At 37.6% G+C, this 27803-nt stretch overlaps 1 protein-coding gene across 1 annotated transcript; it reads right to left on the bottom strand.

Moving 5' to 3' along the window:
- Positions 1-6: 6 nt before the first annotated feature.
- etfdh (electron transfer flavoprotein dehydrogenase) lies at positions 7-26857 on the bottom strand. The gene is made up of 13 exons (XM_033973799.2): positions 26655-26857; positions 23609-23764; positions 22393-22622; positions 20895-20976; positions 20531-20649; positions 17669-17746; positions 16979-17125; positions 13229-13369; positions 10840-10983; positions 6167-6335; positions 3882-4064; positions 2675-2896; positions 7-311 (listed from the first exon to the last, which is right to left on the bottom strand). Exons 1-13 carry the CDS (start codon positions 26683-26685, stop codon positions 148-150), a joined length of 1866 nt encoding a protein of 621 aa, XP_033829690.1. The 5' UTR covers positions 26686-26857; the 3' UTR covers positions 7-147.
- Positions 26858-27803: the final 946 nt, after the last annotated feature.

The raw sequence follows: 27803 nt of genomic DNA, 5'->3' as shown, positions 1-27803 counted from the left end.
AGGTCAGAACTGCATATCTGAAGAAAAGCCATCTCCATAAGTTACATCTCAATATTTGTCTTGAATTTAAACATCCAGGCACATAGCGATATACTGGCAAATATTTTATTTCCTGAACACATTTACAATCAGTACACAAAAAAGAATCTACATCCCGTTGTAAGCAGGTCCGCCGCCACCTTCAGGGACCACCCAGTTAATGTTTTGGCTGGGGTCTTTGATATCGCACGTCTTACAGTGGACACAGTTCTGAGCGTTGATCTGTAACCGCATGCCGTCTCCGGTGTCCAGGGGGACGTATTCATACACACCTGAGAGAGAGCGGGGTATTAGCATGTGGTAATAGAAAGTGGAAATAACAAAAAGGTACAACGCAATGCTAGAATAATGAAGATGGGGGTCAATAAATTGCATTCACGTGACATCACAATATTCTAGTTTAAAATTACGATGGAGGACAGGTCAGAAGGTTCTGTGGAGTTTGCTGTTAAATTGTAAGATTGCAGATTTATACATTTGGTTTATGGTTAACATCTGTAATTACTGGGCCCATCTAAGTAATTCAAAAGGGATACTTATTCACAATTGGCTCTGGACAACGGCAAACGGCTTAGACTAGACTGTTAGCGTGGCTACTTCTTGTCCAATTGTATATCTATGGGTTTTTTGCAGAGTTGTGCTAAAATACTTAAAGATGATGCAATGGACAGGGTGTTTTTGTCTCATTGCTAACACAAGTGCTAATTTTGAGGCATTCTTGCATTAGATTGTAGACGGTGTGTTAGCTGCTGTTCACAGTGGTGCCATTCAACACTATAGACACTTGTGGAATATAAATTTGGAGATTTATTTCAAAAAAGGTAACTTTCCCTTAGAGTTATATATGCAATCTATTTAAATGTATATTGTATGGAGACAAAATCTGCAAATATGATTGATGGGCATTGCCATTAGCAAAATTAGCATAGATAAGCTGCACACACATGAAGAAAACACAGAGATAACAGCTGAGTTGACAAGGCAGAAGCTTATTTAGAACAATCATTTTACCCCAGATTAGACAGATTATTACAGTTAGCATAACTTTGTGGGTGGACCTAATACACTCAGACATTTAAATGAAGGGATGAAGCATTGATCAATTTCGGAGAATATGTACTTGGACTGATGTTAATACTTTGTGATAGGATACTTCTGTGTTCATTAACTTTACCCTTCCCACCACCCAGGCATTTTTTTCCATCATGTTTATGTCAATTAGTCAAGTTGCCATAGTGATTGTTAAGCCTTTTCCGTGCATTTATAATACAGTCCGTGACACGTTTGTAAATGAGTTAATGTGGATGGCTAATGTTGATTTCATGCATATTAATGAAGCTAATTATACACTCAAATTGCAGTGCCTTCTCATTGCATGATTCGCTCTTTCCTTTTGAAATTAACTTGAGTGTTTTATAACAATAGAACAGTATATTATGCCAATGTCAGTGGGTTATACTTGCATACCAATTACTCAAATGCACTCGAAGAAAATATCTATTCATGCTGCACTCATTATACAATATCTAATAGTGTATTTTATGAAAAGGTACAGCATATTACTTTCTGAAAGACAGCATTGTTATGTATGTTGTTATGTATTATTCCATGGAAATAAAAGGTTAAAACCATACTTTGGAACATTCTACATGGAGGTGGGTACGTTTTCTGCCATACTGTTGAATATAATAGCCAAAGGAACATTTCCATGGAAACAAGCAGGTAGAGGTTATCCTCCAAGCCAAAGAAGAGTCAGGTTTGTGGTGATGCAAGCCCACCCAGAGTAAGAATACACATACATTTTTTTCAGTTCTTTGGTACTTTTTAGCCAAAAGATATTGCGCTCAAACTGTGGCTTTAAAGAGGGGGTTTTACACTTCTATGGGGTATTAATTGCTAACTTTACATATTTAGACAAACAACTGCACATCGCATCAGGTTTGTGAAGTTGTGGCGTATAGTTTTGTATCATGCTTGTGTGCATTTATGGAAAACTCATGGGTGTCGTAAGCTTGTGGGCCGAATCTTGAACAGCATCAGCTAAACTTAGGGAGGGTTTGAATAAGGCCCGGGAGAGATCACTAGATTACTCTTTATGCATGAATGACATGCCACTTCAGGCATGTTTTCGGCGAGGGAAGTTTATAACGTGGTAGAAAACTCCAAAAAGACGACTTTGAGAAGCATGTGCATTACATTGAAAAAACTGCCAGGGAAAATCCAAATAATAAAGAATTCTTATCATATAAAGACAAGATGGCAATTTTCCTCTTTTCCATCATTTTGCTTTCCACCTGAGTGTACCTAGACCACAATTTGGGAATCACTGGCCCATGTCATATTATAGCTACTTTTGTCCCTAATCAGTACAAGCGTGTCATTTTTGTTAGAACCAATTTTGAGCCACATTTCCACACTTAATCCATTCCAACCCAAACTGACAGCAATCTATTCCCAGAAATAAATTGGTAAAACCCAGCACACTCAACCATCCCTTAAATTCCACTGATATAGTCTCTGGTGTGAAGCCCCATGCCGGCAAATGGAAAACTTATCTCTCAACAGCATGCTATTAACCTTCATCTCCTGCGCTGTGAGATTGGCTCAATCTGGCCCATATGTTAGCCATAGTTACCCGCGGGGCAAAAGCGCTGCTCGGGCCCGTCAAACACAGCCAGGTTCCTGTTGACGGGCACGCTGTCGTCGCGCAGGGTGAGGTGGGCGGGCTGGTCCCCCTCATGGTTAGTCCCGCTCAGAGCCACAGAGGAGAGGAGGTCAAAGCTGATCTTGCCATCTGGTTTGGGGTAGTCAATGGGGGTGCAATCCTTAGCTGGTTTGAGCTGATGGGCATCGAGGCCTAGTGTGGACATGGAGAGAGAGGAGGTACGTAAATGTCGATTATTCTCCAGGCTGTTAAGTGGGTGTGATGGTAAATACAATAGCTGGACTGGTAAAATAGAATGAAATATAAAAAAAAAAAGTCTTTCTACAAGAAAAACTAACCCTGACATGTTCTAAGCACTCTAACTTGAGTTCTACACATCAATCTGGAAGAAAAGCAATCAGAAAAAGGCATAGCGTCATGACTAAATGTAAAGCTGATAGGTTGAAGCGTCACAACAGCTGAACAGGTCAAAAAATCTCACTGTTGTCACATCTAGTTTAGAGAAAAGCACAGGCATCTTTTGCGTCCTCAAATGCGCATAGTGTTTCCTTCTGGACATTTTTAAATGCTGTGTTTTGGTTCATTTCGGTGCCTTACTTTTAGCTCCGCCCAAGCCCCAATGCTGCTCTGTGATTGGTCTTAAACACTAATTAGCCCTATTTCGACGGATGCTAACGCCGCCGATAGAGCACGGTTGCTGACTTTCCATTTCCGTAACTCCACAACCAATTGTGCTATCACATTAATTCAAACGGCATCTCAAAGCAAAGGTATGGGGCTCTTTAAATATGTTACTGTCATTACGGTAATGTGTTTATGTTGTCCCTCGAAGATGACCAATCAGAGCGCAGGTGCCACGGGGATTCTCCCAGTCAGTTTATTTGCGTCCAAGGAAAAATAAGGATGCTGATACTTCCTTTAACATGATTTTTATGGCTAAAAAAAGGAAAAAAAAAGTCCAGGCTAGCTATAATGATCTATAGTGTGCTCAGTCCTTAAAGGGTTAACCAGGCAATCTCAACAGTAGGAGGCCAGATGGTTTGTGAACTCATAAATATCGCAGGAATTTATGTTGCTGACCAGGTTAGGTGAGAGAAGCAGCTTTGGAGGTACTTGAGTCAAAAAGGTCGGGGAACCACTGATCTAGAACATTGTCTAAATACCACAGTGGACTCACCGCAGTGTTTGAGTGTCCAGGGCTCCTTGCCTCTGAGGATCCAGTAGAAGATGCCAGTGTAGACCATACCTCCATACAGACCGAAGTAGTTATGGAAGGACGGACGGATGTTTCTTACCGAGTACAGCTCTTTCCATATGGATGACTTCTTCAACATTTCACTGTACTCCGGCACATGCAGACCTAGGACCAAAAAAATAAAAAAGCCTTATAATATTACCTCAATTAACTTCTGCAAATAACAATAATCAGATGATACTTTTGCTATTACATACTAGGTTATTTCAGAGTTTTTCTTCTTAACCTTATTCAACATCTCCCACAAGAACAGATCACACTGTAACTGTAATTATTCACCGGTGTGAAACCTCCACAGGTGAAACATCTGTGGACTAAATATAATCTAAAGTTATAATAATATCTAATGTCTTAAAGATGTACTTAGCAATGCAGATTTTTTAAAGCTCACTTATAGTGGTTTATTAATTTTATTTGTTTATCTTTTGACCAGTCAATATTCTCAAACTGATCTGTAAATAAAGCTGCTATTGTTTTAATAAAGTAATTGTTTATATTATGCAAAACTGACTCTTGAGAGCTTGTTAAGCCATGTTAGAATATTGTTACTTCATCATAAACATACCCGGAGTTGTGTGTTGTTTCATTCACACATTGGTGCAAAATCCTCTGTTCCACCTTATAATATCATATAGTGGTAGATTTCAAGTTATCTGCTACTTTTTACCTTTTGTTTAGCAGAAACTGGCAAAGCTGAAATTATCCATATGATTCTCGTGAAGATTGGAAGAAGATGGAATTAAAAAATACTGTGGAGCACTTCCTGTATTATGACATCACAAGGTGGAGTGTTTTCCGTTTCAGAGAAGAACTCAGGCTAAATATGCAGGGTTTGTGTGTTAAACATGTGTGAATGAAACAAAACAAAACTCCAGGAATGTTTTTGATGAGGAATTATAACATAGATCAGTAAACAGTGTAATATGGGCCCTTTAAGCATGTACATGAGTGTAGGGATGTTGTGACCCAGCTTTTAAAATTTTGATATAGATTCTTGAGCTTTGAGCATCTGTAGATATCCAATACCAGGTGATTTAAACAAAATTAACAAAATAAACAACACTGTTCCTAAAATAATTGTAAGATAATAATATTATTCAAAGGCCCATCACACAAAACCAGCTGAATATAGTGTAAACTAAATGCAGATTCTAAAATTAACTCAGTAATTGGTAAAAATGTGTGCTAAAGTGTGATATGAAACTTAAAGCTACCATCTGTAAATGTAGGCCTTTTTGTAAGCCTTTGTTCAGTCTCACCTGAACCTGATCTTCTGTCAGGACAAAGCTGGCACACAATCAGACAAAGTAACGTAGATATCATATAGTGGTGATATTTGAAAATACAACAAGGCCGGGTCTTCCAATCTTATTACAAATGGTAGCTTTAATGTTGTGGAATGTACTATTTCGCATACCATTTTTAAGATTTAATATTTGAGAGTCTACGCATCTACTTGAGAATTTTAACAGCATGCTACAATGGTACTGTAAGATAGATGTCATCATGAATATAGAAAGGACCCAACAGACAAAGTTTTATGCATTATTAGTCTTCACCCAGTGTTCAGGTTTCACAGTTCAGTGCTCCCATGACAAATATAGCCAAATGGAGCTGCAAAGGGCACCACTATATTCATTCAGTCTTATGGCTTTATAGTGGAGACTGTATTCCATTTCATTTGCTTGTAGCATTTCTGTTCCATTTGCCGAATCGCTTTTTCATGAGTTTTCTACGCTGGTACTTTAACAGTGGACAGCTTTTGTGATAGATGCACTTTTGGGACCCATGCTGTTTTTTTTTAATAACTCCAAAACTTAGGAAAGAACTTATCATCCGACCTTTGCTGACTGCCACATGCCGTTATCTGACATTTAACCTGCCCACATTCACAGAGGAGTTTGTGAACCAAAAAAGTTTTGGACCATTGATTGTCAAATTTTGAACTTTGAAATATGACACACACAATTTGTATTATTAACCAGTTTTGGCTGGTAAAGAATTTAACTAACAACTAACTTTAGCTAACTAATGTAGCCTAGTTTCAAAGCAAAAAAATTTCATGGAGACAAGGAGATGGCTTTTTGCTGTGAGATATACAACATCTTTGGAACAACAGTCTCTCCGAAACTATCACCCGTTTTTACCTACACCATAGCAGATTTGATCAAATGGTGTAGGTGTTTTTGAAGGGTCTGAATCCCCACCTGCGGTCTCAGAGTTAATGTCTTCCGCGGTGACTTTGGGGAAGACGGCCTCTGCAGCCAGCATGCCCGACTTCATGGCTGTGTGTGTGCCTTTGATCTTAGGAACGTTCATGAAGCCGGGACTGCAGCCGATCAGCAGCCCACCAGGAAAGGTCAGCTCTGGGATGGACTAAGGACGAGAAGAGGAGAGGGGTGACTTTAGATCTACCTTGGAGTAACTTTAACATGTAGAAATAAAAAATAAAAAAAAGTACTGTTACATGGCAAGAATAATGGGGCAGCTCCATGTGCAGTTACACCTTCACAGGGGATAGTCCCACTGCGCCACAAATACATCTAACCTCCAGGAATGAAGTGAGGTGGAACTGAAATCACACTACCCACACTAACCCATACTTTTGTAAGAATTATATTATAATACATTGCACAGTGTTCTTTTATACACTAATTTGACAAGCTGGCAAGATAAGGTACGATACAATTTATTCTCCCCATAGGGAAATTTGTCTTCTGCATTTGACACATCCTTCAGTGATCCTGGGGCATATCCTCAGGAGCAGTGCAGTGTGTGGGGGCTCATCTCCATGATCTTGCTGCTAGGCTTGGTCAAGACTACCTTAGCTGGACACACCGAAAGGCCCGGGGATCAAACCCCGGAACCCTCTTGCTGTGAAGCGTGAGTGCTAGCCACTCAGCCACCATGTCACAAGTTATAAACCACTTTTGTTCTTTCATTCAAAAAATACATGGGGGTATATTTAACTTAATTCACACTTGTTTCATTAATCACAATTAATCATCTTGCTAACGTCACAGATGGAAATCCAGTGAATCATCGTCAGACTTGTTTTGAGCATTTCTGCTGTCAAACTGCATTCACTACACCTGCATGCCCATATTAGTATTCTGACCTTCTAAATGCTTAAATGGCTAGCTTTTGTTGTTGTCCATGGTAATTCCAGCCATTATGTTGCATTTTTGACTGATTCATGCATGTTTGGATAAACCTGTACCATCTCATTTGAAGCTTTAGTACTTAGAAATTTTAATTTGTAGCCATCATCACGCATCGATGCCCACAGTGCTGTACTTTTGGACCAGTTCTTTGAAAAATAAGGACATTTATTCCTGGCCTTTTTGGAAGTCACTGGAGTCAGCTTCTATCATGAACTCGAAACCCTCCTTTATTCCACATTTGCAGGAGATGACAAATCTTTTTTTCACAGCAGCTGAAAGCTCCCAGACAATGATTGCACAAACGCAGTATTGAATCATGTCTATGCCCTCCCTCACCTAGGTGCATTCCATAGCAACAAAAAAATCCAAAATTGAAGCCCAGTTTCTACTATTTCAGACCTTTACTTACTTATATCTCAAGTTAGCAAAAATAATCTTGTTCTTTTAGACAAAGTTAGTTAGCTGATTATGATTAGATTTCCTTTTTTCCCCCAACTTATCTTTTTAAGTATTTCATTTGATTTTTTTTAAGCATATCTTTTTAACTTTGTGCATGCCCTTATTTTTATTTGTATTTATTCAGTGTGTTTATGTTGCACTTTTTCACCGAATCAAGTTCCTAGTTTGTGAACTGTGTTCACAGAATATGGCAATAAAAGTCTTCTGATTCTGATTCTGATTAATGAGTCTAGAGACTAGTTCTTAGAAGATAAAAAGTGTTGAGAAATGGAAGCTTTTTAATTAACCGAGTGCACTGACGAAGTCCAAAGTAAATCTCCAGTATCTTAGATTCGGTATCAGTTTTCAAATTTGATAATAATTTGAATAACCTTTGGCTAATACGTGTTATTTTTCACCAATTTATTTTTCGCCTGCTATTTCTACTAGTAATAAGGCTAGAATAGTTATGTTTAAAGTGTCTTGTTTATGAATCATAACATTTTCAAAATTGCTGAGCAGAGGTTAGATGGTGTCCAATTTTCTTTTTTATTAAGGGGACGCTGACTTGTACACAACTTAATATGCTCACTACAGCATTTATCCCGCCTTTGTATATCTGATAGTTATCTGTTTTCTATAGTCATATTATTGAAAAGTCATGTAAACATCTGCCACAATTTTTTGAAAAAATACAGTGACTTGCAAAAGTACTCATCACCCTGGAACTTTTTCACATATTGTCAAGTCACAACCACAATTTTAAATATATTTTATGTGAATGAACAACAACTTTTTCTTGAATGCAACCAGTTGCTTTTAGAAGTTGCCTGATAATTTTGAAAGGATTGAATGTTGAGCTAATGACTAAAGTCCACCTGTGTGTAATCTTGTCTCAGTATAAATGCAGCTGTGCTGTGAAGGCCACAGAAGTTTGTTAAGAGAGTGTTGGGGAGCAAACCATAAAATGAAGTCAAAGGAGCACACCAAACAGGTCAGAGAAAAAGTTGTGGTGAAGTTTAAAGCTCTGGAAGAGCTGCAGAGATCCACAGATCAGGTGGGGGAATCTGTTCACAGGAAAATTATTAGTTGTGCACTACATAAATCTGATCTTTATGGAAGAGTGGCAAGAAGAAAGTCATTGTTGAAAACCATCCATAAGAAGTCTCATTTTCTTCAGCCTGAAGAGGGAAGCTGGTCAGAGTTGATGGGAAGATGGATGGAACTAAATACAGGGCAATCTTGGAAGAAAACCTGTTGGAGTCTGCAAAAGACTTGAGACTGAGGCGGAGGTTCACCTTCCAGCAGGACAATGATCCTAAACATAAAGCCAAAGTGACAATGGAATGGTTTAAAGCAAAACATATTCATGTGTTAGAATGGCCCAGTCAAAGTCCGGTCCTAAGTCCAATTGAAAATCTGTGGCAAGATCTGAAAACTGCAGTTCACAAACGGTCTCCATCAAATCTGACAGAACTGTTTGGCCAGGAAGATTGCAAAAAGTCTGTAGGTGTGCAAAGCTGGTGGAGACATACCCCAAAAGACTTGCAGCTGTGACTGCAGCAAAAGGCGGATCCACAAAGTATTGACTTCGTGGGGCTTTGCACGCTGCACTTTTAACTTTTTTATTTAAAAAAAAAATTGGAAATACTGTAAAATATTTCCTTCCACTTCAGACTTGTGCGCCATTTTGTGTTGCTCATTCACATAAAATGCTAAGAAAATACAACCCTTAAAAATCTGTTGATTAACTGACACATATCTCATAGGGAGGGTCCCATATGGAATTTTTGAGCCGATACTGATATCCATATTTACCGATAACTGATATTTGCAGATACCAATATTAAGCTTTTAAAAACTATAGTTATTTCACAAAGTTTTAGTTAAGTTTACAAATTAACAACATGCATCTGAGATATAAATTCATATTTTCACTCATTTTCACTTTGTATGTTTGAAAATATAAATTTGATGCACCAAGTACAAACACGCAGAGACTGGGGCAGTGCAGAAAAAATACCATTGCCACATATCGTCCAAATTTTTAATATCAAACCAGTACCGAATGGATCTAGGGAAATCCACTGATATCACTGACAACCAATATACCATCCCTAATATCATCAGGTGTTTTTGATGATCAGATGTCTTTTGTGCATGTAAATACAGAACAAAAATTATTTTATTATTTTTAAAGGATTATTTTATTACTCTCTTATAGGATTTTTACTGGTCATGTAAATATGGCCACTTATCTGTCTTGCCTCATATAAATCTGACCCATTGGTCTGTGAAAGTGGAATTACATAAACACATTTTAATTAATGAAGTTGCTGTCTGCCATTGTTATCACTGTTTTGATTACAGATTAAATGAATTCTATACTTAGCAGCGCTCCTAACATTAATTAATAATGCATGTGGGCATATACAGTGTGGGTTTATGGGGCATGTTTGAAAGTTCTCAGCACAGTGGCATTTTCTTTGTGCATACCTGGAACTTTTTATGTTGCACCAACCTCTGAGTCATCCATCAACTCAAATTATTTATAAGACTTTATTTTGGTGTTGAAGTAAACTCTACTAGGCCCTTTCAAAGTTTGTAAACAAAAAACGGGAATGGAGGCAACTGGCCACAAAAGTGAAACAGAACATGCAATTTTAATGAGGGAATTGGGATTAGAAACAGAATATCACAGAATATGGACAATTAAGTGGGCCTAGTTTAAAAGACATGATTGTTTTTAACATTACTTGATTTTTATGAGTTGATTTATTTATTTATTTTTTTGGACAATGAAATGGAGAAATGTTGACTATATCTCTGTGTAATCCCTCAGTCGTCCAAGTATGATCCATAGTAAAAGAAAAATTCAATTCTGTCAACTAGAGTGAAGATGTTTCACTGCAGCTTCTTCAGTTCTGGTCAGACTGCTGGTGGACACTGCCTTATCTCTAATTGAAAAGAGGAGCTAACTACACTGAAACTAACACTAACAATCTGACCAGAACTGAAGAAACAGCTTGGATGAGTAGTGAAACATCTTCACTTTAAAAACATTTTGTCCAGTTGACAGAATTGATTTTTTTCTTTTACTTTGAACATATAAGAGTTAGTTTTTTTGTTTTTTTTTAACAAACTTTTTACTAATTATACTTTTTGTGAAGCTAAAATAAAAATTTTAAGCAAAAAATTGTACTTTTCTCTCTTTTGTAATGCAAAAAGAAACTAACTGATATTAAAATGCTTTATTGATAAGTGTCTATATTCCATACCTGGAAGCCTCCTTCGTTGAGGGCACGGGCTCCGTAGGCGATGCGGGTGCCTCCCTCCAATGTGGGGGCCACAAAGGGGTGGTGTTTCCAGCGCTGGAACTCTCTGAATGGGCTCAGGTATGGGTTGGAATAGTCAAGACCGACCTATGTGACAAAAGGACAAAGAATGAGACTCAAGAATGCATCCTTATGTGATCAAAGCACATCACAATCAAATCAAAACTGCAATTTGAGATGGAGCAACTATCAAATCATAAAAGGTTGAAGTTCTTGAGTCTTTTTATAGAAAGTTCTTGTACCTGTAGTTTAGACCTCTCCAGACATGTTCTGAAATGCATGGGATTCTTATATTAGTTTATCACTTCAGATTTCTAATCACAATTGAAATACTTGTGAGAAAAACAAAGTTCATATTTCCCAAAATCATGCATCCCTATTCTTTTGACAACCCTAGCACTGCTTTGCTCCGAGTTGGGCACCAGGCAGTCCTTCAAAAACAAAGAGGTAGACTAACTTTTCTACCTATAATACCTAATCAACTGAAATACAAGACCACTTTTATGTGTACATGTACCATAAACTGTTTAAGTTTTTAATTAAAAGCTGTTTATACTAAAGAAACCAACTTCAAATTGTTTTAAAAGTGAATTTTAATTATAGCTCATCAACACCTCTTCTCTGTGCCATGTTGTCAAAGTTATCACCAAAGGCAACAATAAAGCGATGTAACACCTGAAACATTAGTGCAGAGGGGAAACTATTAGAGACTTGTAGCTTTTTATAGCTCAGATTAACAGCTAGCTAGAGTCAGTGGGAGCAATTACAAGTATCAATCCAATCCAACTTTATTTCTAATGCACTTTAAAAACAACAGAGTTGACCAGAGTGTATTTATTGTGACAATTATGATAAACTTTATAAAGCATTTCAGCGGTAAACAAAGCTTTTCAGGGAATTCACATCTCATTGTTATTGAATCCTCCTCCCCATCCTTCACTCAGCCCATGACAAAAGCTGACCACTAGGAGGAGTGGATGAGCAAAACTAAAATTTGATTGGCTTGATTGGCTTTTTAATGATGTTTTTAATTATTGGCAAGTGGCAGCATGTTTGCTAACTCACCATTTCAAATTTTACAATAGAGCTACTTTTTTCTGTGGTGGCCCATGTAGAAGCAAGCATTTCCAGAGAAGTTTCCACACCTTGACTAATAACTAATATACAGCACTCAAAGTTAAACAATTGAAAGTTGAGCTACATCTTAGTAAAGTCAATTTATGTGAAACGCTTCAGTCGTTAATCTGCCAAGGGAAAATCCTGTGCCCTATGTAGGCAATCATACATGCTTATAAATTGGACAAACATTTCCTTATTTTTCCTAATCATGTTACTTTGAAACACTGCTACAGCATTCCAGAGTAGTTTAAAAACCTTGAATAACACACAATAGTTTTACTTTTAATGCGTTGATAAAATAATGAATGATTACATCGAGCTTAGTCAACATGTCCATCCAGTCACGGCTTACTACGCCTCGTCTTTAATTTAAACTTTCCCTGCAGACATAAAATAATAGTGAACGATTGCTTGCGGTGCTGTGAATCATTTCGACACTCTCCTCTGGCTATATCATGTTCGAACATGAGTTTGAAGCATCCAGTAGCCTATAAGCCATTGATCTGCCGGGTGATTTTGATAATTTTCCCTAGAGATAGACCTATATATTGGGTATATCAGGCTGAAATTTGCATTTTTTAAGGAAATCTCCAGCAGAGATCAATATATAGTTTGGGTCAACCAGATGCCAAAAGAATGTATATGAGCCAAGAGGGAACTGCACAAAATGTGACTACAAAGTCCTCTTATCCACAACCATGTTTTATATAAACTGAATGAGTTTGTAGTAAATTCAAATGACAACAATTGGGTAAATATCAGCAGCCAAAAATATCGGCAGAGCTTACCGGCCATCAGTTGCTCTGGATTCTAAACAATCACTATCAACTTCGGCCATGAAAAATTCCATATCAGTTGAGCTCTAATTCCCCGCCAAATTATATCGTATGTAATAACTACAATTTCAGACCAACTGGAAGTTTTGTAATAGTAATGTTACTGTCTTCTTCTATAGCTGCAGAAAAAAAGCACAGGACAGACACTACACAGCTGCCTCTGGATTTAGTGGTCTTATTCTATTCTTTTGTTAATACTCGATTTAAATAAAAAAAAGTGAAAAATGTATTCTATAAATGTCTTGTATATGCTACTGTCACATCTGTTCCTATAAACTCTAAACTGCATATTTTCTTTAGTCAAGTCTTTTGTTTTTTGCAAATGTCTCCATCTCCATTACTGTGACTATATTCTCTATATTCTCTCACTCACTCACCACAAAGCCCAGGGCCACCAGAGGCTCTCCTTCGTTGAGGTGGTAGAGGAAGGACCCCCCGTACGTGTGCCTGTTCAGGGGCCAGCCCACAGAATGCTCCACTCGGCCCGGGCGCCACTTCTTCTCATCGATCGTCCACACCTGTGCAGAGGGAGTATCAGGGCATGAATTCTGTATTTCGTGTTAAACATGTAGGTTAATGATTTGTGGAATTAATGTAGATTTGTGGATAAACTAGGCCTAATGCAAGATTTTAATTGGGTGCTAAGGTGTAGAATATATACACACCACATTGAAGTATACACTGCAATAAAGCTAAACAGTGGCTCAGTGGTTAGAGTGTTGGACTCGATCCTCCGACCTTCGGGTTGGGGGACCAAGTTCGAGGACCAAGTTCTGTCGTTGTGTCCTTAGGCAAGACACTTCACCCACATTGCCTAGTATGAAAGTGGTGTGTGCGTGAATGATAGGTGGTGGTCGGAGGGGCCGATGGCGCGCTTCCGTCAGTCTCCCCAGGGCAGCTGTGGCTACAATAGTAGCTTACCATCACCAAGTGTGGAAATGAATGAATAATGACTATAGTGTAGTGCTTTGAGAGGCTTTGTAAAGCGCATTACAAGTGTAAGACATTATTATTATTATTAAACATTTTAGTTTAGTTTTACTTTTTATTTATTATTTTATTTTTTTTCTATTATTTTTATTCTTACCTTATTCAAAGTCCCAAAGCCTTCGATATGAGGTGCACTATAATTTTTTCATTGAGGGTACTCCACCTGCTTGTCTCCATGGAGATCATTTTGCTTTTCTTTTATTGTTCCAGACTAAGAATTTTAAACTGAGCTTTCTTTTAGTTGTTCAGTTACAGGTGTACCTCTCCATACCTCTCCACAAACAGAGTCTCATTTAGAAAACAGTATGTGGACTAAAAGAGTACGTAGGAAGAAAACCTAAACCATGTAGAAAAATATGGGAGTTCTGAGTGAGATCTACCTAAAGAGAAGACGATAATGAGAAGGTGTGACTGACACACAGGGGCAAAGAGCGGGGGGCTCAGGGGGAGTAAACTCAAGTAAACTCTGGTTCTCTAACAAACATAATGCAATGTCATTAAATATTTGAACACAACAGTTTGGGTAAAGTAGTGCTTAGTGGAATGTAACGAAGCAAAAGTAGTAAAGTACTATATTTAAATACAAATTTTAGGTATCTGTAATTTACTTAAGTGAAATTAATTTTTCATTTATTTAGTAAAAGGTCTTTTTAGTACATTCAGTACATTTGGGAGGAGGTATCTGTACTTTCAACTCCACTACATTTTCATAACTGGACTGAAAAGTGTAGGTTCTGAAAAACTTAATCATTAAGCAAACAAAATATACAAATAAAAAACATCAAAACCACTACATTTGAAGCCTTATAAGAAATCAAAATCTGCACAAAATAATTTTACTTTTTAAAAGGGATCTATATCCTTCATACACTAATCACAGACGTCCTCAGACTGGCTCCTTCTTTCCTCTCCGAGCGTGGATCGCCTCTGTCTCATCTCTCAAAACTCCGTACACAAAATGCAGTTTGTGGACAGGGCTGCACAGTTCCAAGTCGTCTTTTTATAGATCCCAAACGTAACATGCAACGTCAAGTACATAACGTTTAGACCCCATTTTGTGTGTGTGCACGCTTTATAATCTTAACTTGGCCTGGTGGCGTTGCTCGTTTGTCTCCATCCAGTTTGAAAATTCCATATCCAAGCCAACAATAGCATCTTCATGGAGACAAGTAAGTGGCGTATCCATTTACCAGAAAAGTTACATAGTGTAGTAAGTTAATTTACTTAGTACTATCAAGAACCGTAATGCAATGTAACATTACTAAGTCCTTTCAAGTATATACAGTACTATCAACATACCATTGATAGCAATTAATCCCTTTCCTTGGCTAACGTAATTTTTTATTTTATTTTTTATCCCTGTCAAAAAAGAGAAAAACTCCCAGTTGGTCTATCTTCTTCTAGCTGCAGAATAAAAGCACAGAACAGACAGTTGGCTGTACATTTAAGGGTTTTATTCTATGCTTTGGTTAATACTCTTTTTAAACCAAATGTGAAAAATGGATTATATAAATATCTTTTATAAGCTACTGCCACATCTGTTCCACTGTTATGTTGCATCAATCCATGTCTACTTTATGATATGTTTGTTTACCTCAAATGGCCAACTACACAGACAAACTTTTAAATACAAAACTCATTGCTTAAACATATATACCGGTAGTTATTTTCCCTCATCGACCGATTAAGAGAGATCAGACAATAAAATCCATTTTGGAAGATAGGATTAATTACTTTAAGGTGCTTCGTTAAAGGTCCTGTACTTTTAACAAAGGTAAAAAACATGAAAAACAAGAAACTGAAGACTAAGTTTGTACCATGTTGAACTATTTCTAGCACATTCTAAGCATCCTAATTATTCACTACAATGAGTTTAGTAGCACTTTTCACAACTCTCACAGACCAGAGCGGAGTTTTGCCATCATGGCAGCTTTACACTCACTGAGACAGAGATATTAGGTGATGTTTTAGCCTTTACATTTTACTTTAGACTATGTGTTTGAGGCCTGTACAGATGCCTGCCCAAAGCACATGGCTACTTAATATGTATAAACAAGTTAGCGGACTCAGCCTTGTCCCTCTGCTGCCAGATTTGTCCAGTTTCATATTCACTCTTAAGGTTCAGTGAAGACACATACTATCTTTGTCATTAATAATGTTTTAACTGCTTTAGAGCCTCCCCAGTCTGTGTTTAAGCTGCTCTGGGCATTAGCAGTGACAGCTGCTTGCAAAGAATGCTATTCAATGCAGCAACCCGATCTATTCACTAAAGCCCACCACATGCTACAAGACAATTTGCCCAATTTAAGCCATGACATGATTTGCTTCTGTCCCAGATCGAGGAGGCGTGACCCAACTTTAGATATTTATATGTGATTTACAATCCGCTGCACTCCTGTGTGGTGTCAGTGTAATTCTGAGCTGCTCTGTCATATCATAACCACAAAACATCACTGCTACAGCAACAGCCAATCAAACAGAGCGTCCGCATTCTTGTCCATATTACCCATTAGAATTCCTGTGTAGTTTATCACAACTCTGATAAACTACACAGGAATTCTAATCTTCTCTGCCTTAAAAGCATTTATCTGAAATATTGCACCACATTTCACAAATAACATTAGCACAGTTTTGATTTGCATCTTAAATAGAAGTGCAATACTATGGTATTTGGAACATTTAACGTCTCAAAGTGAGCCATTTTACTGTAGACAGGAAACAAGTGATGCAAGTTTTGATGGACTGAGGATCGTAAGATCCTCAGTCCATCAAAATGAGGATCGTAAGATTTAAAATCTAACTCAATTCTCCTTGTGTCTGGTGTACACTTTTTGTCACACATTTAAAATTTGTTCAAGACTGAAAAATCCTGTAGAGTATTGCGGCGTTTAGTCTAATCCAAGCCAATACCTAATGCTAACAGCCTTACTTCCTGTTTTGCAGGTGATAAAAATGCTTTAATTAGATGCAGACACTACACGGCAGAACTATTTGTACTACATGAAAAGACAGAAAAAAAAAATTTAATTGCTACCCTGTGCCTATTCACAAAGGCTCTCTATAATGTACTGACAGTTTATAGTAAACTTTTCAAACCTTACGAGCCCCTTAGTGGAAAGCAGTCCATCTATTCTTACCTCCTTCAGACCGATGGCGTAGGTCTGTGGCTCACAGCTCTCTCGCAGGTTAAAACTCTGGTACAGCTGTTTAGCCAAGTGTCCGTGACAGCCCTCTCCAAAAATGGTGACTTTAGCATGCAGCTCCATCCCTCGCTCGAAAACATCCTGGAGCAAGAAGAGGAGATAGTGTAATATAGTCATACTGAAATCAACTGTCTCCCTTGTCAGGACTCACACCAAGAAATCCAAAAGTCAGTTAAAGTGCATGTGGCAGGTTTCACTTTTCATGACATAAGTAGAAAGATTCAGTTTTTTTGTACTTTTCTTCTCAACTTTTTTTCACAAACTGCAAACTTTAAATGTTGTAAAACTTTTTTATCAATATTCAACTTAATGCCTGTAGTCACCCCATTTCAAACTTGTCAAAATGTATTTAAAAAGTGTCACTGCACAATAGCAATAACTGTTTGACAAGTCTCAGAGTACTAAACACATCATTATTTATACTTGTAGCCCTGGTGTCAAATGTCAAGTTACACTTTATTGTCCCTATAGGGAAACTTGTCTTCTGCACTTGACCTATCATTCAATGCCGCTGGGGAAACTTGTCAACAGCAGTGGGACCCACCTCCAGATCTTGTGCTAGTCTTGGTCAGGAGGACTACCTTAGCTGCAGGATTTTACTTATGGTGCATGTTTTGGGTGTACCTTTGGTGATCCATCCTTGGCAATGCCCACATCATTAGTAGCAATTCCTTTTACACTCCCATCTTCATGAAACAAAACCTGGAACACACCATATTTGCATAGTCTTTAGTTATTTGGTGAAAAACAAACCAAAAAAACAAAAAAAACCCACTAATTTGGCATTTGAGTTTTAAGAAAATACATTATCCTGCTCTATATGCTTCTCAAATGTACACGACCAGTCAAAGGTTTGGACACACCCTCTCATTCAATGTTGGTTTTCTTTGCCTTTACTACGGTCTACATTTTGTATACGTATGGAAGACATCAAATATAACGCAAGATATATTGAATAACACAACTAAAGATTTTTAAAAATATTTTATATTCACGTTGCTTGATTAATGTGATCAGTTGTCATATCTTTTATTTGTGTTTTGTGTGTTTTTTGTTCCTATAATGAAAATTAATAAAAAACTTTAATGACAAAAAAATATATATATTCACGCCACAAACAAGTAAACAAGTTATGAGTTATTTTGAGTATTTTTGTTTACTACATTCCACATGTGTCCATTCATAGTTCTGCCTTCAGTGAGAATCTATAATGTACAAACTTTTGACTGGTAATGTCCTTTAGGCATATTGTATTCTTTCACTCTTCTGTCAAAGTCTGTAGTAACGAGCTCCAGGAGTCAGAGCTGCCCAAGGACACACTGTTGGAGAGGTGACTTTCATGGATCATTCATAAAAGTTCTTCTGGGGACAAAACTGTAAACATCATGTGACCACGTGCTTCCATTCCCCAAAGAGCCCTTGATATTTGGCCATGTTTTCCTGCTGCCTGTACAAACCACACCATAAAGCAGTGCTTCTCAATTATTTTCTATCATGCCCCCCCTATAAAGAAGAAAAAATTTCGCGTCCCCCCCCTGAAAAAATAAAATAAATGAAATGATATAATGAAATTTAATTAAATATCAAATAAAAAAATAAAATTAAATAAACATCAAATGAATAAATTAAAATTAAATAAATATCAAAATAATACATTAAAATTAAATAAATATCAAATTAAAACAAGTAATTTAGCAATTTGGGACGCCACCTTATATGATGCTCAGTGCTTGCTGCTTTAAGTGACATTTACAAAGCGGGATGATTGTTGTTCATATTCAGCACGTTTACACTGAAAAAACTCCAGCGTCTTATCAGCGTCACTGAGGTGTAATGAGGTGGCGCCTTAACTTATTTGGCTTCATACTGTCCACTGCCAACATTTTCAGACACAGCAGACACCGGTCTGTCCTCGTGTCCCACCGGAGTCACGGTGAAGCCAAGTGTTAAATACTCTTCATCAGACTTCCTCGTCTTATTTTTCGGGTGACTTTACCTCAGTCTATATCCGCCTTTCTTTTCATCCCTGTTAAAATGTTTTCCATAGTGTCTCTTTAGCAAAAGTGTTTCTTGTTCACTGCCCTGTGTCACGATCTGTTCGCTCTCTCCTGCTCTTTGCTGTGCGCGTGCTGCGTACAGCGCATACAGTACTACAGTGTCATACGCAGAGTCATACGCAGAGCCCCACTATTTGAGAACCACTGCCATAAAGCAAGTACCTATTGAGATCCAGGCTCAGAAAGGTTCTGTTTAGCTCTGCTCTGTTTTGACTGAATTGATTTTATTCTGCACTCTTCTCTTTGAAAGTGAATTTTGATGATTATTTATGTTTTTATTAGTTTTTATTGTGATTATAACTGTATGTAGCCTGAACTCTATGGCAGTGCTGATGTGACTGGGGATTTAATGCAATTTTTAGTTCATAATTGCATTAAAATATTAGACCTACTCAATTTTAAGTCTAATGTTTAATCAGTGCAATATGACATTAATTAAACTTAAAGCAGACCTATTATGTAAAATTGACCTTTCAGAGCTTTTAATCCTGTTATAATTGTTTCCCCTTCTTATTTACCATCTTGAACTTGTATTTGAACAGGTTTGCGCATACATACAACCACTGCTCTATAGTTTGTGCTCCAAATGTATTTTCTTAATCGGTGATATGCATAGGATTTGGCAGCATTGCGTAAGAATTTTGGTACAAATTTAAAATATTCTGCAGTTTGCAAGCCTGATGTGCAGCTACCCAGCTACACGGTTCTCTGTTGTGATGTTTACGGATGGCGTGTTACAGTGGCACTGAGGTTTCGTTATTACGATAAGACAGCTGGGAGTCACACTGACCCCACACGAGAAGTGCACGTAATTCAAAATCACAAACAAAGACCGAAAGATTGGTCACTCTTCGCCACCCTGCCAAAAAATCTAAATCTATTGAATTTTTAGAAGGGCATTTTATCACCACATACAAATGAATGCAGTGGAAACACGACAATCACAGCTGAAGCTGGGTTGCCCGTGCCTTAACCTGCAGATAGGACACATACAAGTTTTTCTCATTGTCAATATATGGACAGATCGAGTCTCATGTGAAAGCTCAGAACCTCCATCCTCACTCACTGAGCTGAAGAGGCTGCACTAGCACTGATTAATGATTGGCTGCTGAAGTTTAGGTTGTGAGGATTCAGATCAGGAAGTCCTTTTAGATTTCACCATTGAAACTGGCAACCCAAATGAGAGACTCATGTGAGGCTCAGTCTGCTTTCTGATTGGATAATTGTCTTGAGAACTAAAACACCAAACTACAGTGTATACAGTGCCTTTAATGACTTTCTTATTTTGTAAAGCACTTTGAATTATTTTTTTTGAATGAACTACGCTATACAAATTGTGCTATTCAAATAAACTCACCTTATTCAACCATTACCCGTAGAGAACATTTATTCACAACATACAAACTCTTGACACTTTAATGGCCCTCACCTCTGAAGCAGCGTATCCAGGGTAGATCTCCACTCCCAGTTCTTCAGCCTGTTCCCCCAGCCAGCGCACCAGGTTGCCCAAGCGCACGATGTAGTTACCATGGTTCCTCATGGGCAGCCCTAGTCAAAGCAATTTAAGTCATTTAAGGCCACAATGATTTTTTTGTTTGTTCCATTTATAAAAAAAATTAAAAAAAATCACCCACGTGTCATGCATTCACCTACTTTCAAGGTGGCCTAAATAAAAAAGTAACAAAGCCTAGAATTGGCTGACCTCAAATTATTTCATATTATGGCTATTACTATTACAAACTACAGGCAAGAATCAGAATACATCATTGGATATTTTGAAAAGTTTAGATTACCTGGCAATATGGGAACAGGTATTCTGTGTTTTTCGGTTAAAATGCTAAAAATGTCTTCAGTCACCGGAGTGTGGAGGGGGGCCTGTGTGGAGAGCACAAGATGAGATTTAATACAATGAATAAATGTGATGCAGTCAACCAACAATCTGCGATCAACAAGGACTCATTTCCCCATTTCTAAATGATAATATGCAGCAGGTGTAATGAGCTTTTTGGTTAATGGATAGTGGAAATTAAATATCCAAATCTCAAGATACAGTATTGTCACAGATATAACCTCATGGTAGAAATATTTAGTGACTGCATAAGGAAGTATGTGGTATAAATAAAATTATGTTTATTCTATATGAATGCCCTTACAAGCCTTAAGTAAATAATCATAATTGTCATATTTCATAAGAATTTTTAAAGGTGCAGCAACCTTTCTGATGAGGGTATGCCACCAGCTTGTCTCCATGGAGATGTTATTGCATATATATGGAATACTTCACAGTATGGAAATGAACAAGGCCAATGTACAAATCAATGCAATGATTTGTACATTGTACAATGCATGTTCACCAAGTTAAAAATAAAATAAAAAAAGTTGAAGGAAAAATCTCCATGGAGACAAACAGGTTGGCGGTTAAATTAGTTTTGTCCCTGTATATTATATTATAAAGCAGCTCTTGGGGGTCAGCAATCAAACCTCTGTGGGCTGTCTGCATACAGTTATTACACATTTTATTGATCGTGAACACAAAAATAACTACTGCAGTGTTGGCAGGCAAGAGGTTGTGAGGATCACCACCACAACAAACGTCTGCTTTGCACCAGTTTTGTGATGAGAATAATTGCATTAGCCATGATTGCAGCATCAATATTATACAGATAGTTCTCACTTTTCTTGGACTGAATAGAGATTGGGCCACTCCCAACAGTTTAAAATGAAGTGTTCTTGTCAGTCAGTGTTGAATCTGTCTGTCCTCTGTTCACAATCACAGACTGTATACAGAAATGTATACAGTCTGTGATCGCCCCTTCCTGCACGCACCACTGGTTTGGCAGGGGACGTCGACAACAAGACACGATAGTCATCAATCAAACCTGTTGCTAATGGTGGCGGGAATCAACCACAGGGAAAGAAGCCACTTGATTGGTCTAATATTAATGATAACCTATCTTGAATCAAAATTGCGAAATAAAAACCCCAGGATCATGTAGAGCAGGTTAAAACATACATTTTAAGGTCAGAATAAGAAGACTGGCAGCAACAGTTACAGAGAGAGGAGCGACGTATTTAAATCAAAAGTGAATTGGAGTAAAAACTAGCCGTTGCTATCGGGCTAGCTATATCCATCTAAAATGTAAAATATAGGCTAATCCTGTTTAAACTAAAATGAGTAGTCCAAGCTGTCTGTGACAGGTTGAACTACCTGTCACAGACAGCTTTAAATCATGAATAACTGAATGTAACTAAATGTTCTGTGACTTTTAACATAAATAGTAACATGCTTACCCCTCTCTCTTTCCAGTCAGGGAAGAGTTCTGTGAGGGCGCTGGGTTCTAGACAGGCCCCTGACAGTGTATGTGCTCCAATCTGAGAGGCCTTCTCCACCAGGCACACCCTTAGCTCCTTCTCCTGCTCCTGGGCCAGCTGCTTCAGGCGGATGGCAGCAGACAGACCCGCCGGACCTCCGCCCACGATCACCACATCAGCCTCATCTGCAAAGCGCTCCATCTCCACCCCTAGAAAAGATACAACCGTAGTATTTATAGGAAGTCCTCAAAAATTGTCTATATTAAAGTAATCAACCAATATATAAATGCACGGAGTTCAAATATTGTTGACAATTATTGTCCAGCGCATGTAGAAATGATCTGTAACTGTTCAGTACTAGGGGTGCAAGGTTAATCGCAATCAAATTGACATTGGTAAATTGCAAAAGACTGCAATTTTGTAGTACCATGATTCTTGTATTAGTTTGTCAGTTCAGATGTTTTTGTCAATTCTTCTGGACACTTTTAGAATGTAAATTTTGAACAGAAGCTTATTATTACACCAAGAATCGCAATTGCAAAGCTTGTCAGGAAAAATCATAATTAAACATTTTTCCCCAAATCGTGCATACCTATTCAGTACACATTCCAGAATATGAGTGGCACAGTTCAGAGAAATAATGGAGTCACATTGCAAACTTACACTGCAATAATTCACAGTGAAAATTCATTTAAAAGACTACCCCTGCATTAGAAGTTACCAGATATTTTTTTTTCCAACACTATTTTTTGTTAGACACTATATTCATTGTTAGATGTCATCTCTCCACAGATTTGACAGTACTTAGCTGATGGTCTCACCTGCTTGTGTCCATGGAGAAAGAAAAGTTAAATACAGTGGAATATCCCCAACAAAGAAATAAAAGCTCCATAAACCTCAGAAAGTAGCAGACCTTCCACTAGAAAAGTTAAATATTACAGTCTGAATGTGTTTCATCTTGTTTCTTCATTAAAGTTGAGAGATCGCTGAAAGTTATAAGCGCTCAAATGAGGTATGACCTTACCATCTGTAATATGCAGCTCAACAGAGAGAAAGTGTAACAAAACTTTTAAAAGAAATCAGTTTCAAACCAGCAAATTTTAAAAACAGGCTGCATACTAGTTTTACTTATCTACCAGCCCTTTCCAGAAGCTCTGCCAGCACAGGATCTTTAAAAATGTTTCCAGTGTTGTACCTTCCCATCGGGGGTCCTTGTCTCTGGGGTGGATGGTGTAGTGTGTGGTAATGCGAGGGGCCACAGAGGAGCAGCCTCTTCTGTGCAGAGCTGTGTAGAGCTGAGGACACACATGTTCTGTCTGCACCGTCCTCCACGCACGCACACACCTGTGGGCTGAGAGAACATACAATACTGTTGATCACCATTTGCTTTTTTATCAGTTTAATGTTTATTCATAGTTGTTGTTTTTTTAAATGGAAATAACAAGCAACTCAAAAGCAAAGATTTAAACACAAAACAGTTGTAGACAAATATAAACTAAAACTATGTCACTTCTCCATCATTCCTGGTCGCCTAAAGACACGTCTTGCTGATCAATTAGTCAACTAAAAAGGGGCCGCAGCAAAATCTCTCAAAACTATTACGTACGTCTATGCATCTGACTCCAACTGCACTCACAAAACTACAACTGCACAAGAGTTCATGCAAAAACAACTATTTATGCAGAAAAAAGCACTGGGGGGAAACAATGTATTTATAAAAAGACATTAAATTTGTGAATCATGAGTTTAATCTGCCTTTTTACATATAAATACCAAAAAATACAAAATCTTCAGCTAACTCACCCACTACCTTATTCTACCTGTTGTTGTACAATATAAATCCTATAAATAGTATAAATAATTTGTCAACTAATACAAATTTTCATTGATTAATACCAGCAACCGTCTAAACGCCTCCAGGCCTACAGCCCTAAACCCCCCACACACAATACTTTCCAGCTTCTCTTTCCAAACTTTCATTGTTGTTGTGCGAGGTTGTCTCTGACCATTTTCATTCATCATTTCATTCATATAGTTTTGTTTTATGTATGGATTTAAAGCCTGGGTACCCAAAGTTTTTCTAGTCGATTTTGAGTATATCGCAATAGCAGCACTTTGTGACAATTACAGGCTGCTGTGTGCCATTTGCATCCAATTATAAAAGCATTTTCCTGTTTACAAACAGAAAAAGGATGCAAGTCAATTTCAGCCTGCCCGTCCATAGGAGTAGATCTCTCCTTCAATGTGCTTCTCCTCAAGGTTTCTTTTTTCTCACTGGGTTTTTTGAGCGTTTCCCCTGCCTACACTAGGGCTTAAGGACACGAGATCTTCTGGGAAATTTGCTTGTTTCATTCCATTTGCTTATTGGTTAATCTACTTATCTGTTATTGGCCAAACACTGTTTCGCTGTTTGATTTTTTAACTTTCGGATGGTTAAATCAACATTTTTGTTAAAATTTGTGACCACTTGTGAATTTGAACTCTACAAAAAATAAACAGAATTGAATCCTGGGATGAGGCTCACTAGTCAAAAGGAATACTACCACCACTTTTTGACGCTGTATTTAATTAAAAAAACATAATTACACCCAAATTCAACTTAACGCAATTTTTTTTTGCATAGACCCACTCCTTGATTACAGAATTATAAACAATACATGAAAGCATCAGTATTTTAAATTTTTGACTATTCTACTGTAGAATTTATAGCTGTTCTACTAAACTTTAAAATAGGCTTATAATGTAATAATGTCACACGATTATGATGATGTTGAGGACTCCCTCCAAACCTAGATGGATCATATCAAGGGGCTATTCCTCCTATTAAAAGCACTGTATTACACCATTTTCTATGTTATAATGTTGTTTCCTCAAAAACATACCTGGAATTGTGTTTTGTTTCATTCACACATGTTTAACACACAAACCCTGCATACAGTGTTTAAGATGAGTTCTTTTCTCAGACAGAAAACACTTTGTTATTCATTTTACTCAAATGGTATGTGTTTGATGAGGCAACTACATTCTAGCATATCTTAAAGCTCACAACAGTCAGTTTTGCATAATATATGACCTTTAAATGTCAAATGATTAAGAGGGATGTCAGGATTATTCAGATTATATTTTATCAAATAATCTGTTATCATTCAGGTGAAAATATAATCTCAAGAACTAAAAAAAATAATAACCATGGCAAAAAGACAAAAGGCTATTTTTCATCATTCGATAGTTAAAAAAGTAGAGGTGAATGTAAAGCGATTTTTTGTGTGTATATGTTAGAATACATATATGTTATATACTGTATGTAAATGTAAGTTTAGAATATGCTCAAAATTTAAAAACAAGTTATCTTTTTTTTATTTATCTGGCAGTCAAATTAATGTTTCACATTATCATTCAGAAAGTGTGATTAAAAAAAGATAGATACTACAGGAATGATAATGAAAGGATTGGCCAGTTTGGTCCATGGTGAAAATGGTAAATGTGAAAATTCCTAATGAATGCAACACATGTGTTGATTTTGAGGAGTGGTTCATTTTAAATAAATATAATGTGAAAACAGACCCAAGTACCAATGTAAATAACCAGGTTATTGGGGGGGTCATTCAAAAGATGTTTTATCAAAATAATGTTTACAGTCCACTGATATAACAGTCTACTAGCACCATCAACATATAGCATGTAAGAATTATGAAAGCAACCATTAGGCTTACTGCTGCACTTATTCCAGCTAGGACCAGAACAAATGTCAACATTTACAGTATTTATCAGAGATGGGCATTCTGGGTAATACTGATACAGCTTCTACTGCAACCAATAACAAAATACTTCACCTCAACAAATCAAACCTATAGTGACAGCTGCTATTGCAAAACACAAACTAAACATATAAGCCCGACAATTGCTTCAATAAACTACTACAGACCGAAGAAAGTCCACAAACGTTATCGTTAACCCAATACAAGGACACGCTTCGGGTGACCTGTATATTGCTTGAACTTTAACCCACATTTAGCTCGATGCTAATTTAAACATGTTACAGCACTGCTTAGCTAAAAACTGACACCAAAACGCATTACACAAGATAGATTTGAAGTTGAATGACTTTTGATCTCTTGGCAGAAGAAGGAATAGGTGTAGTGCAAGCTTGCCACGAGTTTTCATAAGAAGTATTCACTGAATACGGCAAAGCAAGACCACTGGTACAGTGTTAGCAGCAGTTAGCAGGCGTTAGCTCGTACCTTTAGTGCAATATCTGCTCGCTGGAAGCATTTTGTGTGCGCCAGTGAAGGGTCACCTTCACTGTGTCTAGTGTCTCTGGAGTGGTCAGCTCAATCTGATGTAATCCTGCAGTGTAAACAAATATAAACGGTATGTTACAAAAGCTCTCTCATAACAGAGGCGTAAGGTGCGCTTCCGGCGTAGGGTCCCCGCGCGCTCCGTTACGGAAAGTGCGTAATGACAGAGACACGTTGTGCGAATGTGTGGGACAAGACAAGTATTTTTGTATAGCACAATTCGTACACAAGGTAATTCAAAGTGCTTTACAGAATAAAAAAAGACATTGAAATCACAATTCCACAAATCGTAACATAAATAATCATCATAAAATTAACATTAAAGGAGAAACGTGCAGAATAAAAACCTTTCAGTCATATGCACAGCTAAAAAGATCTGTTTTGAGCCTGGATTTAAACAATGTCAAAGTAGACGCCTTTCTCACGTCTTCAGGAAGACTGTTCCAGGTTTTAGCTGCATAAATATGAAATGCTGATTCCCCATGTTTAGTCCTGACTCTAGGCACCAGCAAGAGGCCGGACCCTGAAGTCCTCTGAGTGTGAGATGGTTATTATGGCACTAACATGTCAGAGATGTACTTTGGTGCTAGGCCTTAGAGAGACTTACAGATACACAAGCAGAGCTGCTTTAAAGTCTATTCTCTGAGCCACATGAGCCAGTGCAGAGACCTGAGCACAGGATTTATGTGCTCGCACTCCCTAGTTCTAGTCAGGACCTGAGCAGCAGCATTCTGGATGTACTGCAGCTGTTTTTACGTTCGTTTGGAGAGGCCAGTGAGCAGGCCATTACAGCAGTCCAACCTACTGGAGATAAATGCATGGTTAAACGTACTGTATGTAGTGTTATTTCAAATTCCATAAACATGACCTTTCTGTGTCCCCAGATACGAGGTAAACATGTGCAATTTAATTAGAAGGTTTACAGACTTTTGTGATGTTGATTTATTCTTAATTACAAAAACATTGTTGCTTTTATGTGTGGATGATTATGTAACCAGAAAGTAGAAAGATCCTCACACAAGTCTATGATTTGGATTGCCAGACTCCAGTTATAAAGCTGAAACCCAGTTGGTTAAAGTGGAACTGCACCTT

Source organism: Periophthalmus magnuspinnatus, chromosome 10 (genome assembly GCF_009829125.3).
Source record: "Periophthalmus magnuspinnatus isolate fPerMag1 chromosome 10, fPerMag1.2.pri, whole genome shotgun sequence".
In the NCBI taxonomy this organism is placed as follows: Eukaryota; Metazoa; Chordata; class Actinopteri; order Gobiiformes; family Gobiidae; genus Periophthalmus; species Periophthalmus magnuspinnatus.
The sequence above is the reverse complement of the archived record's forward strand: the minus strand, read 5'-3'. Positions and strand labels throughout refer to the sequence as shown.